A 15,894-nucleotide genomic window follows, 5' to 3' on the forward strand; every position below is an offset into this window, starting at 1 on the left:
TATTGTATCATTTTATACAGATTTTGTCTATTTTGTGTTGTCTATTAAAACATTTTCCATGTTTTTCTGCATCTTTTAATATTTATAGTATGAAAATTAAGCTAGCCAGGTAAGAAATTTCTTGCTTCAAATGAGATGTTCCCATCAGAAATGTTATTGTTCGCACCTGTCCATGAAAAATAAATCAGTATTGTTTACCTTATTTGTTATTCACATACAGATTTTTATGGTAGCTCATGCCAGGTAATGATTCTTAAATAATCCAGACTGAAGTAATGCAGTGTAAATAGAATTTAATTTTCTGGTTCTAACAAAGCAAATATCCTGTTTGGGCTTGATTGGATATTTTATTCTAAAATTTCTGTCCAGAGATGACTTGTATTGCTTATGTACCTTTTAAAAGAACAGGGTTAGGAATTGTTCAGCTTTGAAGAAAGAGCACTGGTGGCAGTACACATCTCTCCTATGTGTTTTATTGTAACTCAGTTTGATCTAAATGAGAAAGATGTTGCATTAAAATATCTCTGATATTGAAGTGGACATGGTCACAGAAGATCTTCAGGGTCTGTATATACTTGAAGGTGTTTTTTCTCAGTATTTCAGCTAGTAGGTTGGACTTAAATACTCTGCTCAGTTTAAAACTTGAACTTGTTTTTATTTTCATTTAGCATTATTTCTTTCCTGTTATGTGTTTATTATCTTTGGGCTTCACTGTCAAGCCTATTACTCTGTGCAAGAGTGTGCATTCTTAAGGAAGAGTTTAGTGAAAGGGAAAATGCAGTAACCCACTTCCAGAGTACACTCCCACTCTTCTGCAATTTGAAGTGATGCTTGAGTTCTAAGATGTGTTTTCCCTGGTTGTGAGTCAGCTTGGACAAGGGGATGTGGATCACAACCAGTATTTCCTAGAGCACCTTCTGTTCATTACACTGTTGTAATTAATAGAATGAAGCTGTTGCTGATAACGGCTGATGACTGCACTCAATGCTTACAGTTGGGAGGCTGACTCCAACAAGTGTAATGAAGGATTAATTCCAATAGCTGCCAAATTATGGCAAAGAGGAGCAAAGATAAAGGTGAACACACTGGACATAATTTTATATCTAAAATTAGATTATTTTCTGTGTTTTATTATTGAAGGTGAAGCTTCTGTGTTGTTTTATTATGATGATGACTTGGTCTTCCAAGCTCCCCCTCCTCCAGTTCCTCTCCTTTGTGACTGGACAATTCTGAGTAGCTGAGTGTCAGCAGGAAACTCTGTCTATTCATTATTCACTCATTCTGCAGACTGTTTTTTACATATATGTTGGAGAGCTTGAAACAAACTGACAGGAATTGTACAGTTAATATTAATTTGGCCAGGCTCTTATCTTGTATTTTCTCTCCTCTCCTTCTGGAATTAGCTCTACTGATTCTTGTCATTTACCATTTCTGTGGATGCTTTTTTTTTTCCCCAAAATGTGACTTTTTGAATCAAAGTAGTTTGTTTATGTGAGAGGAGGATTTGTTTACTGATGTTTTAAGGGCTTTGATGAAAAAAAAGGTTAGAATATTCTTCTGTTGTTGTAATTTGTAGATTTTGCATTTCCACTGTAGGTGAAAATACAAATATCAGAACCATTCTGAAAAAAGTCTTAGTTACAGCATGATAATTTAGTTTCTGTTTGCCTATAGGAACCTGAAGCTGCTTTTTCGTTTCTGTTAAAACAGAATAGGGAATCAGAGTTTTTAATAGCATTAACTTTCAGATGAAATGTTTTCAACCAGTCTTTATAATTCTAGAATTAGTGGCAACATTTATATCTTTAAGATTCTTCCATCAAGGCACAGGGAAGCGAATTATTGAAAAGATAAAAATAAATTTGTTTGCTTTCTGTCAGAGTTCATATCTACAGCCAACCTTGATAGAAGACCAGAATGATTTAGACAAGTTTGCTTTGGAGATTCATAACATATGCTTGCTGGACAGAATTGAGTTATCTCTGCTCTGGAGAGTAAGTTATTGTAGCAGGAGCTGACAGAGATGAAGATAACTGAGGGAAATTCAATTACCTTTTAGTGTTTTCCTTCTAATAGGATTCTTAATGTGAAAAAGATCCTTAGATGATGCGCCTGTGTTGCTTTGTGAGATCTGCTTTGATACCTGCATCCAGAATAAAGTGAACTCTTCTTTTCAGGCCTTCATTAAGGATGAAATATGCATCTGATTGCTAAATAGGTGCTAGCTTTTGATTCAGCTTATTATCATTTGTTGTCCAGATGTATTTGACAGTCTGTTGGCAGTAGTATTGAATATTCTACATACAATTTCATTTTCAAAAGTGGTGTTTTTATGTAAAAAGGTTGTTTAAAACAGCAATTGAAGAAAGAGGTCACAAAAATTGTAAAATTATTTCCTATACTCTAATGCTGCCTCTGCATGGTTTTTCCTCTCATTTGACTTTTCCTGGCAAAAGTACCCAAGTTACAAATATTATTTATGGCTGACCTGAGTTCAGGCTATTGTGTTAAAGCCCATCCACTTGACTATAGCTGAATTTCATGTAAAAGCTCTTCAGTTCTAAAATTACTGGGGTAGACTGGTGCATACAGGTAATAGGATGTTGTTATTTGTGTTACTTGTATAATATTTTTATAGTGTCTGGTGGTTGAGGTGAAAATTTAGAAGTGACTTTACAAAGGCAGCTTACTCTGCAGCTGTATGTACAAGAGCACACCTGCAGTATGTACCCTCATTTACTGACCCACTAAACTACTGGCTAGAGCTGAATGTAAAAAGACTTTATTTTTTAAACTCTGAATCTTACTAGGGTTGCAAAGTGTGCTTTTTATCTGGATGATATACCCAAGCATGTGCACGCAGATATTTCTATAAAAGAAAGGAAGAGCAAGTATTTCCATGTTAGACTGATTTGCAACCCCAAACCAGGTTTGGATGTGCCTAAAAGACACAGCATATCTGACCCTATAGAGTAATGGATTGAAATTCTGGTTCATTTTTTGAGTAGGTGCTTGTCTTGACCTATGGCTTCTTGGTGAAGTTAGCTGTGGTTACCCTCATCATTCTCTTGTTTGGACTAAAATCCTCGTAGGAAAAGTCTCATTTTGTAGTTAATGCAGTCTCCTAATTGAGGCATGACAAAGTTGATACCTGTAGGTTTATTTTTTGATGCTCATGAAGGTGGCTTATGAAAATCAGCTTTGGGACAACATACTGAGATGCTTAGAAAATGTTTGAAGGTGTTTGTTAGCAGTTCCTGAAAGCACTTACAGTTAAGGTTTTTACTGTTACCTATATTTCTTCCATAGAGTATTTTCCCCTTTATCTATTAGTATATTGTTGAGGAGAAAATTGTACAAAATGTTGCCTTTAGTGTAAAAATTTACTTTCTTGTTCCATTGAAAGCTCAGCCTTTCACTGAGAATGCTGCATTATGAATGCAAAATATTGTGACATGCAGAAATAAACACCTCCTTGAGCAATGATTGAAAAGAGACAGTAATCGCTTTAATAAGGATTTTACAGCTAAATAGATAAAATTATCTGTAGTTTTTAGTAGATGAGGCTGTCTGGGATCCAGGGAGGTGGAAATGGTGGAAAACTGTCAAGCTACATCCATCCAGGGGTGATATTCCTAATCTTTTACAAAGGTAGCCTTAAAGGTAGTCCAGGAAAAGGAACAGGACTGCACTAATCAGAATTCTTAACTGGAACTGAAAGGTCCTTTTACATTGCCCCTTTTACCTCACTGCTTTGCAGTCCAGGTTTTTATCTTAACTTCCCTGTATTTGCTTTAAAGTGGGAATCACTATAACAGAGTTAAAAAATCTTTTCCTTCCTGCTTCATGTTATTCTTTTAACAAAGTGTTTACAGAATGAGTCGATCTACTGATTTTTCTCTTTGACCTAAATGGGAGAAAGCTGAGCCGATTCCTTTGAGAGGGTCTTGGGTCTTGAAAAGGAAGATATGTCAGGGAGTTAAGTTGCTCTTCTGGTGATTATTTTGTCAGGGAAGCTTCCAAGTGACTTAGAAACCTCTGCATTTCACTGTTAATCTGGAGTCCAACTGCAAGTGGCAGAATCAGTCCTTAAAAAGATTTGCCAATCAGAAAACCAAACTGTCCTCACTGTTCTGCTTCACACAAGAAGCAGAATCCTGTTACTTTTCTCACCCCTCCTCCCTCCCACCTGTTTCCTGCTCAAATTTCCAAGTCCCTGTTATTAGAAAATGCATCTTCAAAGATTTCTGGCCATCTTAAAAGAAAAGATTTCGATATCTCTTGGAAGTAGAGCTTGGAACATGATGATAGTGACTGTGATGAGCAGGGCAAGTGCTTTGGTCGTCGATCCGTGTTTTTTTCTTCAAAGATACTGTGGGGCTTTTGTCAGAGATTTACAGGAACAAATTCTAAGTCTAAGTAGTAATGCCAAGATTATGGCCTGATAGATTTTGAGATGTTTGTGCTCCTTCAAGCATTTTCCCTACCCATCCTTGCAGAAACTCAAGATACAAGTCTTAGGAAACTGTCCTGAATTGTCTGTTAGATTTAATGTGTCTGTAGGATTTAATTGTCCTTAGAGCAGTTTGATATTCCATCTTTTGTGGCTGATGCCAATCCTTGATGAACAAAGCAAGCAAAACTCTCAGTTACTGGATAGGTTGCTGTTTTATAGAGAATGTGTGGAACCTGTGAAACAAACATTGTTGTAACTTGGTTGGCCCTGGCCTCTCTCCACAACCACCAGCAGGACTAGGTCATCCTCAGCTGTGCTGGCTCCATGCTTGGTCCCAAGGGAGCATTTACAAATGAAAAAAAACCCAACAGAACAGATATTCTGACTTCTAAAATATTGTTGATTATTTTTTTCTTGTGCTGCCTGTTAGAAACTCCAGATATCTCATTTCTGAGCAGTTGTTGAGAGCCCTGTAGCCAGCATCACTCATCTTGGCACTGGCCCAACGCTGTTTTGCAAGGCAGTTTCATATGGTCGGCGTGAGAGTAGGGAGGAATGTTTGCTGGGTTGTTTTTTTGGATCACAGTTGTTTGAAGCTGTTCAGAAATTTGGAATATTAGAAGTAGATTTTTGGCCCGAGTGTAACTGAAGCTGTTACAATGTGTGAGGGATGTTGTTACATGGCTCTTTGGTATGCCCAATAACTGTTGCTTACATGTGTTTTATATAATGTTTTATGTCATTTCAGTAGTTTCTTTTGGTTTTGTGCATGCTTGGTGGAAGCTGCTGATTTTGATTAGTCACTGTACTTTATTTCTAAACCTATAATTTTAATGAGTGAACTGTAATTCACACCAAAACTCAGTTTTGTGTTATAAAAATCCACAGAATTTTTTTTTTAATGCTGCATGGCTATTGTGCTCTAAACATAACGAGCTCCGAGTATTGAATTTAGGGTTTTTCACTGAATTAAAGTCAATTAGAGAAGTCTAGTTAAGCAGGATTTGTGCAGTTGGAATGTGTAATCTGTTTTGTGATCTTACACCAACATCCCTGAGTTCAGCTGTTGGTAGAAAATGCTGGTAACTGTATTGAGGGGTACTATGAAATCGCCTTCATACCATCAAAAAAAAAAAACCCAAAAACCAAACCCAAAACAACCAGAGAGAAAAAACCTTACATGCTGAACTGAAACAGAGCCAAAATGAAAGCTCAACAAGAAAATCAGAACCTTGAAATTGGTATATTTCATAAATTCTGAAAAGTAATGTTGAAATGAGAAATAAACAGAAAAAATTAGGAAGTGGCTCTTACATGTTCTTTTGTAAGAGTAAGCCAATTATTTAGGGGGTATTATATATATATTTTTTTTTAATTAAAATTGACAACATAAAGGATGATGCCAGTAAAAAACTGCTTGGTGCTGCGTAGTTAATTTCTCTGAAGGGAGCATCTGGGGTAGTTGCAGGACTGTGTCTTGCATTGTTACAGTCTTTTCTTTTACAACAAGAGAGCAAGAAAAAAATATAAATTTTAAAGCAATATTCTCAGTCTGTGTTCCATATTGCTCAGTATAAGGATCTAGAGTTGTATAAATGAGTGTTTTTCACTTAAGGCTGCTGTAAAAAACTCAGAGGCTGTTGTCTTCTCATGCTTTCAATAATGGGAATATTTCAAATGCTGTCTCTTTATGGTTAGTAAAATCACCCAGTTATGAAAGAAATTAAATTATCCTCCCCCCAACATTTTTTGGAGCCAAATGTCAACCTTTCAAAAGTGGTAGAACTTTTTCCAAATTCAAAAATGTTAGTTAAAAAAAAACTTCATACACATCTCATGCTATTCTAAAATTAAAAATCATGTTATCCTAATGCATGAGAACCAGTCATAAGGAGAAAAGTCTCAGGCTCTAGGTGGAATGAAACACAAAACATAGAATACTAGAAAAAAGGAGAGGGGGAAAAATAAAGTTAAAACAATTTGCTTTTCATAGTTTGATGCTATAGGAACTCTGACAGGAGGCTTTAAGATAAGGCAGAGGTTAAGCCAAAGCTGGGATTGTGACTCTTTACATGTTTCCAAACTAAGTGACTAGGAATGATTTTAAAGAATAGCTGCTATAAAAGACCATGTTGACCATATTTTTAAACTCCTTCTCTATGCTTCTGTGGTGTGGTGTTGTTTGGTTTTTAGTTGGGTGTTGTAGTGGGGTTTTTTTTGGTTTTGTTGTTGTTGTTGTTCTTTCTTTCTTTACCGTTTCATCATCATCTTCATCAAAATATCTTGCTTTTAAGATACTTGGTCCTGGAAAGAATAAGCCTCTCAAGACTCTTTCTTAGTTTACAAAGAGGTAGAGAGCAAGTTTGGAATGTAAGTTAGAAATTTGTAGATTGGCAGCACTGAACCTGTTATTCTTGAAAAGACTTTGGAATAAAATTCCATGTAATCCTCCTTTTTCACAGATTCTCTCTAGTAATTTGAAACTTTTCTGGCCAAAAAAACCCCAACAAACCAAAACCCAACCTTAATACTTTTCCTTAGTAATTAATTAAAATGTTTCTGCAGATGAAGATGACTTGACGGCAGTAACTAAAGGGCTTTTTTCCATGTGTGGGAAGGAAACACTCTGCCAGCAAACCTGTGTTTGTTCTATTTGGCAGTGTTGCTCAAGGGTATGTGCCAGGCAGGATCATGATTCTCCACTGTGAGAGGCTGCAGTGGTCCTGAACTGTCAGAAATCAAGCACAATTACATGTTTTAATTTTTTTTCCCTATTTTCCCACTCAGCCTCGTAAGTGACATCTTTAGGACCCCAGTCAGGTCTGAAAACAATGTGGTATCCAAAGTACTGATGCTTATTAAAGATGGGCTCGTCACTGGCATGCAACCCGTCATGGCAAGATAGGAAATTATTATTCCTCAATGCTGTTTATCTCAAGTGAATGTGATCTCTCTGTTCTTTGTTCATGAATTGATAGACTTTGATACACTCTCAAACTCCTGGATTAAAATCAGAGTTGTGTTCTGAATCCAAGACACTAAACAGGGAAAGCTGAAAAGTGCTCGAGGGGAGCTGTGTAGAAAATAGAACCAGAAACACAGACCCCAGACTGCAGGGATATCTCAAGGGGCTAATCTTTCTGCCTTTTGCAAAGCTGGAACTTTACATAGGCTTGGAAACTGTTTATGAAGAAGTTTTTGGCTGGAAATGAATTTTCTTTGCATGTGTTTTGCAAATTTATAAGGAAATTTAGTAAGTGTGATGTAGCAGGAATATCAAGCAATAAATAACAAAATCAACAGAGGCACATTGATTATTTTTGCTTAGGATTCTACATACAGTGTGAATGGGACTTCTTATAATAACAAATCCTATATAGAAATACACATTTCTCCAAGGTAAGTGTTGAGACCATTAATGTAAGTCAGGTGTTAAATACTGATATACCTAAGTATTTATAGCTGTCTCTTTGATTGCTATAGAAGTTAAAGAATTTTAATTTATGCAAGTGCCTTTCACTTTTTCTTATAGGCAGAGACTGAAGCCACATTTATAGTGACTTTATTTGGAACTTTATTACAAAATGCTCCATACCACTTATGAGGGGTACAAGGTATTTTGTAATAAGGTTCCAAATTATCCTTTGGTTTATCTACTTCTCTGAATCATTCTGGCTACATTTTCCCACTCACTGAGTATGTCCACTCTTTCTATGTTTTAAGGTATTACTGCTTCCCCACTTAAAAAATGCACCTTTTGTCACTAGTATGAAGAACTATTCAGAATTAATCAGATGCAGAACTTGTGAAAAATTGCTTTTTATGTGATACCTCTAAGGGCTTCTTAACTAGTAAGTTGTGGTGTTCAAAAATCCTCCTTGGCATGTGTTGCCTGCTCTTAGAGACTTCATTTCAGGTTTAGCTGTGCCATCTGAACTGCTTGTGACTTTCAATCTGTTCAGGTGTCACTCCTGTGCCAAGTCTTGGTGCTGTGAGTTGTAAAAGAACTATGCTGGCAGCGGGGTGTCTGGAAATCTGAATCCTGGGGAAGCTGCTGCGAGGCCAGAATTGCTCAACTGCTTTGTTCCCACCTTCAAGGCAATGGAAATCCTTCCTGTGCCTCGGTGGAATGAGGCTGTTGGAGAGGTAGTGGTCACCTCTCGGTAAGGGAATGAATGAGGACATTCCAGAGCTTTGTATTTGGCCCACTTCAATACTTACATGCTTTCAACTGATTAAAAGGTATTTTACCCCCTTTTCTAAACTTAAGTTGCGTAGAAAGAACATTATGAAAAGATAGAAAAACCAAGTGTCCAACACCTGTGAAATAACACACCAGTGACCTGAATTTGGCCCCCACTAAGAATGTAGAGCAAATTCTTAGATTATGTAAGTATATGTCAGTTTTGGAAAGAATGACTGTTCCTCATAAAGTTAGGGAGTGTGTCAGTTCCAGAGGCTGTTGGTGGATTTGATTTGCTTGTTGTACTGGACTAGAAGCTCTTCAGTGAACACAGCACTAATCTCTGTGGTGATGTTGAAGCCACTGAATGTCACAAGGGTGATACAGTGTGCTTGGGGAATGGCTGAAGAAATCATCCCTGGCTCCATTGCTTAATATCAAATCTGAGAGCACAGAGCCGCCTGTGCAGGAGTGCTGAGCTTTCTGTTTCTAGAGCATAGGGAATGGTACTCGCATTCTTCCTAGCTTGAAAAATGCCTTGTACTTGGAAGACATGAACCCAAAAAATGTTAAATTTATTGCTGAAGTGTGTCGCTTTTAGGCACTTAAGACTGTTTTAAACGAGAGCAGCATGAAGGAACTACTGACAAACTGGATTTGCAAAAGAGGAAGGGAGGAAAGTTCCTATCCTAGTGCGTGATTTGAATGTAAAATGGACATAATACAGTAAAAACAGGTCCTTGGGTTTGAAAAGAACATTTTTCCCTGCATATTGTTTATCCCAGTGGTTAGCAGTGATGCTTAGAGGGTTAGAATATTGGAATAGTGTAGCAAATCCCAGTTTCTGGCAAAAAGGAAGAGATCTCACTTGTTTGTGCAGAGCTTTGGCTTTGATTCTGATCTGAGGATGCTACTGTCACACAAATAATATCAACTCGATAAGCATCAAAGAAAAAGGCTAAAAAAAAGATCTGTGGTGCTAGTGGACACTGTAGAAGAAATCTGATTTTATTTGTCTCTACTCTTCACTATTTCTTTATTCTGACAGCTGCTTTTTTACAAGTTGAGCTCACATTAGTTTGTCTCATTTACCTACTGTACTAAATTGGGTTCATTTGAAAGATGCAATCTGCATAAAAGTGCTGTTGCCTAGTGTTTATTTGGACCTACGAAAGCTTAATTCTTTGAGACTTGAAGGTAAAAAATAAAGCTGTTGACTCAGCACAGATTAAAACCAGATGTCTCTTGAGATCCTTGCATTTCTCTTTAATCACAAACCCAAATTGATTGTGGTAGATATTTTTTTCTGGTCATGACCATAGTTTTACCAGTCTGTGTTTGGTGTGATCTAAGTCAACTCCGTGCTTTTTTTCTTCCTCTTGTTATTTTAAATGCACTTTTTTTTCCCCCCTCAGGATTGTCTGGCTATAAACCTACCTTTTTTTTTCCTCCCTCCCTGTGCCCCATTTGTATTACAAACAGTTGATTTAGATGCAGATTCTTTTTAATGTTGAAATCAGATAAAAGGCTGGAAAAGTGGATAAATGAGGTTTGGAAAGCCATGGGTTGGAGAGATGAGAAGCCATTGCATTGTGTTCAGTCCATTAAAACAAGAAGAAATAGAAGAGATACTTTGATAAGTGTTCTGCTGGTGTTAACCTTGATGGCTATTATCGGGGGGATGATGCTATATCTATTTCATTGGCTTAAGCTTTTTTCATGCTGAGAGAAATCAATACTTGGAGTCGTTGGATGACAGAGGCATCACTTCAGAATTGACGGTGCCTGTCAGACGTTGTCATTGGTTGACTTTTGTTCGCTGTTGAGGTTTTAAGCTTTCATTTTTCTAAGTCTTATTCAGGAGTCTTTGTAAGATTTCCCTGGGTAGCATTTTTAGTCCAGACTTTAAACCTCAGGTCAGAGGTCAAGTGCAAAGATCTGTGAAAGCACAGGACCGAGGAGCTCCTTCATTTACTAAAATATCCTTATTTGTAGAGAATTTGCATTAGTGACAAGACCGTGGGTTATCTTATGGATGACTTTTCCTCCTAAGTGACACCCTCTGAGACAGACTGTTCACAAAGCCAATAGCTTTTAGCTAAATTAGACAAAGGAACTGGCACATGTAAAAGTGTTCAATGATCTCAGAGTTGAAGAATAAAAGTAAAAAGGTGCAACATTTCTTTTAAAAACCCTACACTATTAAACTTTTGAATTGCTTGTAGAAAGCATTTAACTGCAATTTTGGGGCTGCAGAGGTGCACGATGCAGATGGTACTATGTAGAGAAAATATTTTATTTGACATTTTTGTAAAGATCAAAGATAAAATAGTTCTGAAAACTAGGTTAATCCTGCTCTTCACTGACATATAGACAGGGAGAATAGACTAACTCACCCTGCCAGTATTTCTGGAATATTTCCTGCATACAGAATGTAGTGTATTTTCATATATATAACTTGCCTTTTGGACGACCTTGTGCCCCTTCAGAATTCCAGTTCCTTAAAAATGAGTCTTTAGGTAACCTATGTGTTCAAATTGCCTGCAGTCTTGTCAAGGCACAGGGCAGGAGAGAGGAAAAGCCCTGTTCTGTGATAATGGCAAAGGATTTTGTTCTATCCTGGATGAAGGGCTGGAAAACAAGAGTCTTGCCTCTATTCCATGCTTAATACACTTCTCCTTTTTAAAAATTTCAACACTCACTGAATTTAAGACTTTTTGGATACTACCTGTGAGATGTGTGTATATGCAAATGCATTTTTTTGTCTCCTTTCAACACTTTGTTTCATCCTAAGTGTGACTGCACTACTTTTGTAATTACAATTCCATTGCACACTTGCCTAAACAGATAACCAAAATCATGTAGGCCAAGGCAGCAGTGGAAGGAAGGTTTGACAACTCTGTTTAACTGTGTATCTTAATTATAAAACCATATTCTGGCATGACAGGGTGCACATTGCAGGTGCAAGAGATCAAACATGGATAAAGAAATCAAACTGTAAAAATACATTTTTGAGGTTGTGCACAAACAGAAATCAAGCTGGATTTCTATTTTACATAAATAGAATGATGGGGATTTAGTGTGAAGTACTGGCTGTGTACCACTCTCTATCCTGGTGTTGCATCTTTGGAAGTGGTGCATCAGGTGAACCTGCCATCTGGAAAATGGAAATCGAAGAGAAATAGGGACCTTTTAGTGCTTTCAGAATAGTCTAGTGGTGATTGGCTACTTTAGGTTGGGGTTTTTTCTGATTCTTTTGGTGGAACCAGAGGTTCTTTCACTCTTGTATTCAAAGTATTTGAGAGAGAGAGAGGTGGAAAAATTACTTCTACTTTGCTGTATATTTGACATATATTGAGGGTAGAAACTGAACCACTAAACAACTGATGAGACACCTGTATGATCAAAGAGAAGGTTATTTTTGCCGAACTTTCTTAGGGTTAGTAACTATATATGCTCGTGACAGATATCTGGCAAAACTGGCTTCTTTCAGATTTTGTTTGTAAAATATATGTTGTAAAGAGCATGCAATGTTCAGGAGTTCTTCCTAGAGTGATGTTATAATTTTGTGGGATTGCTGCCAGTTTTGGTATATAATTGCAAATTTCTATTCATATTAAATGGTGAATTTCTTGAAAAATGGATTTCTATTTCCAGTTTATAACAGGCTGGTTATGTTTTCATGGAAGTTGTCAGGACAATAAAATACCATTTCTTTCTTCGTTTGTCACAGCTACATTTTGAAAATCCTTGTTGGTATTTAATGAAGAATGTGTTCAAAATCACATCATAAAGAGACTTTTTTAAAAGAGGTACAAGTTCATTATATCTTTTACAAAACATTCTAGTTTGATTTCCATTTTATCATGTTTTAAGGTCAAATGTGACTTTAATGTTCCATAAAGAGACAGAGATTGATAATGGGGAAAGAATAACCCTCTAATGTGATTTATATCTATGGATTTTATGTCAGATATGAAAAGTTGCTGTTCAAATTGTAAAGGAGGACCCATTAAAGAGCACTTTAAAACATTTTACTACTTACCTTACCTTATTCACTTGTTTTTAGAATTCTGCCCTTTCAAGCAACTTAAAAATAACAGCTTGTGAAACATTTGCAAAGTGCTGAAGAGAAATCGGAATCATCATGGCTGCAAAATAATTCAATGTATTGGAAAAGACAGCTGTGTTCAGAAAGGGCTGGAAAAATCCAGTTTAATGTTGGGTATGATTTAGTCATCTTACATTTTTGTGAAGAGGGACGGTAAAGGGCTTCATGTAGGAATACAAAAGACAGTTTTTGGTGTCTCATTGACTTGGAAAGTCAGCTGCTTATTCTTCAGTCCTCCTGGATGTCTGCTCATCAGGTGAGCATTGCTGTAAAATGTGGGGAAATTCTGAGGAAATACCTAAATATAATAAAATTGTTAAAATGGTTCTTTAAAATTTATTCATCTGTTAGTACATTTTTGTTGTCCGGTATCTGTGAAAATCTGCACAAGGCCAAATACTGTGGTTTTTTTCACATTCTTTCTTTCTGTCACTTTATATGACATTTATATATACACATGCATGAATAGCATTCATAGCCTGCTGATTTTTTTTTTTTATTTGCAGCAAGTTTTTAGGGCTTGTACATATGTATAGATAAAGTGTTGATACTGTTTTAAACATAAAAAGCATATGATATTGTGCTGATATCTAACCTCTAAAAAATAATTGTACTAGTGTCTGCATCAGCTGTGCTTTCCAAAGAAAAAGCCATTTTTTTTGTTGTTAGGCAGACATTTGTGTCCATTCCACTAACTAGATCATAGAATAATCCAATCATTGACAAAGGCCGAAATGCTTTGTCTGGCATATGTGATCTGTGGAATTGTCAGATGAAAACTGAAATTACAAAGAGAGGGTGCTGAAGTGGAGAAAAGCCTTTATTGTTTCTACCAATATTTGAATTTCTTGTGGGTTTTTATGTACAGCAAAATGGGGTTTTGGTGAGAGGATGATAAAAATTTGATGCTCTTTTTCTGAGTTCTTTATTAACAGGCAAATTCTCATATCAACAAAATCCAAAACTATCAGGCAATGTTGTAACAAAGAATCTCTCATAGTTTGGATTTCAGTTTGTAGGTGTGACTTAGAGTTCTTATTTGCTAGAATTTTGTTTTGAGCAGGTGGGCAAGCAGAAGATGTTTATACAACAGGTGTAATAGTGCTGGGAAAGTTACTGATTTTCTCATGCTGGCCTTCAAATGTGCTCAACTTTGAGAAGCCACCTGATAAAGATCGATTTAGTCCTCAGATGTATTTTGTTTTCTGTCTATCTGAAAAAATCTGGATTTTTCTCCTTAACTTTCATAGATATATATTTATGCAGTTGGCTCCCCAAATCTAATCAAGGGTCATGGGAGTGGAGTGGAGCTAGATGACATTCATTATTCTGAAATCTGCCATTGTTTTTATAAAGCTATTGACTTTGTTATAGGCATAACCACTTTCATTTTATATGTTTTTTTATGCAGTCTGACCACTAACGTGTTGGCTTTTGCTAAATTATGAGAGTTGTGTGTGTGTGATGTGGTAAAAAAATTCATGGCAAACAGAATCCTCTGCTTGGCTCTCCAGACGAATTTCCTGTAGGCAGCTGCGCAGGGCCTCAGATCTCAGACCTGGAAAATGGGGTCAGTTCTTCCCTCTCAAGGGTTTTGTACAAGTAATTAATTATGAAGTGCATCAAACTTCCTTTGGATGGTGTAATTAAAATGCAGAGTAATAAAGTTTTTATTTTCTTGCCAGTCACTGTGTGCCCAGTACTCTGCAGACAAACGGGAAGAAGAAAAAATGTGTCATCATTTGATCACGGCAGCCAAGTACCGGGACCAGGTGACTGCAACACAACTCATACAGAAAATTATCAACATCCTGACAGACAAGCATGGAGCTTGGGGAAGCTCTGCACCAAGGTAAGGAGTTTTTGGGGTGTTCTAAAATGTTTTTGTGCAGCGATGCTCTGGTGGTTTGACATATGGTCAGAGGTAAGCTTTTTTTTTTTGAACAAAGTAATTGGAAAAGGGTAAAATTAATGTCTCAGTGTTTAGTATGGGTGAATGCCAGAGAACTGGTTTTGTTAGAGCAGTGAAAAACAGGATGAGTCTCTTGTGACTTTCAACTTTGCTATAAAAGTGTGACACAATTTATTTTGAATGTTCCAGCCCTATTGTTTATTTGAAAAATAATTTTTAAAATCAAGTGCTTTCTTCTTAGTGCATTATGTGATTCAAGGTTGAAGCACCACTCAGTAATTTGTTTTCTTTCCTGCCAAACTTTAAACAAACAAACATCTTTTTGAGTTACAGGGAAATGGTGAGATTTGTATCAGTAATTTCAAAGTAAAAGCAGTACTGCCAGATTAACTCCTTTTGGAATTCTCAGCACGTCCCTTCATTACAATGATACTTATCTAACTTCTTTAGCTGGGGCTTGTGCTTGAGTTTCACCTGCAAATTTGAAATGCAAGTTCAAGTCCTTGTAGTACAACCTTAATTAATGCTTACAAATAACTGGACCATATTTAGGCCAGAACGTAGCTGAATATGCTCATGTATCAAGATACTGTTAATTGAATGTAATGGAATAACAAGCACGAGAGAAATACATGAGCAGACAACAAACTGTTTTTCCAAGTAACCTTTATTCATTGTTCAATGACTACTCGTCATCTGGAAACAAAAAATTAATTCCCAAGCACTGAAAATTTCTGTAGTATAAAGAAACATAACAAAGACTTTATGAATAAAATTAGCTGGAAGTATTCCAATTAAAGGTCATCATACTATGGCATAGGCTGTCTGCAAACATACTGTAAATACGGATTTTGGGCTCTAGCTTATAAGGTTAAAAATGAAAAGTTGAAATAAGTGTTTAATGCTGCTTCTCTTTCGTTAAGCGAGTTATGCTTAAATCTAAAAACACTGTTTAAGAAAAAAATGATGAGGATGCAAAAAAACCCAATAGCTTATTTCAACATTTCCAAGAATTTTTAGTAAGGCATGTATTACCATTGTGGAAAACCAGATTTCTTTAAGTACTTTGTACATCTGTCATTTTGCTGAGTATGTACCTTGTGGTTTATTCCATCTGTTTGTGTCTCTGGATTTCAAAATATCATTACTCTCTTTTAAGAAGCTTTGCTAAGAAGCAGAGACTGCAACGTGCTCTTTAGGTGTGTTTTGCTTGTTGAGGTAATATTGGTGTA

At 36.5% G+C, this 15,894-nt stretch overlaps 1 protein-coding gene across 3 annotated transcripts in view; it reads left to right on the top strand.

Annotated features, from left to right (window-relative positions):
- The window catches only part of LRBA (LPS responsive beige-like anchor protein), a gene marked incomplete at its 5' end in the record, with an annotated part of 363,200 nt that overhangs the window by 134,575 nt on the left and 212,731 nt on the right, over positions 1-15,894 (top strand). For all 3 annotated transcript variants that reach the window (XM_083862452.1, XM_083862454.1, XM_083862453.1), the window contains one exon: positions 14,436-14,602. In XM_083862452.1, coding sequence (XP_083718578.1) covers positions 14,436-14,602 — 167 coding nt within the window. The remainder of the gene's footprint in view (positions 1-14,435; positions 14,603-15,894) is intronic.

Source organism: Zosterops lateralis, assembly GCF_965231275.1.
Source record: "Zosterops lateralis genome assembly, chromosome: 5".
Classification (NCBI taxonomy): Eukaryota; Metazoa; Chordata; class Aves; order Passeriformes; family Zosteropidae; genus Zosterops; species Zosterops lateralis.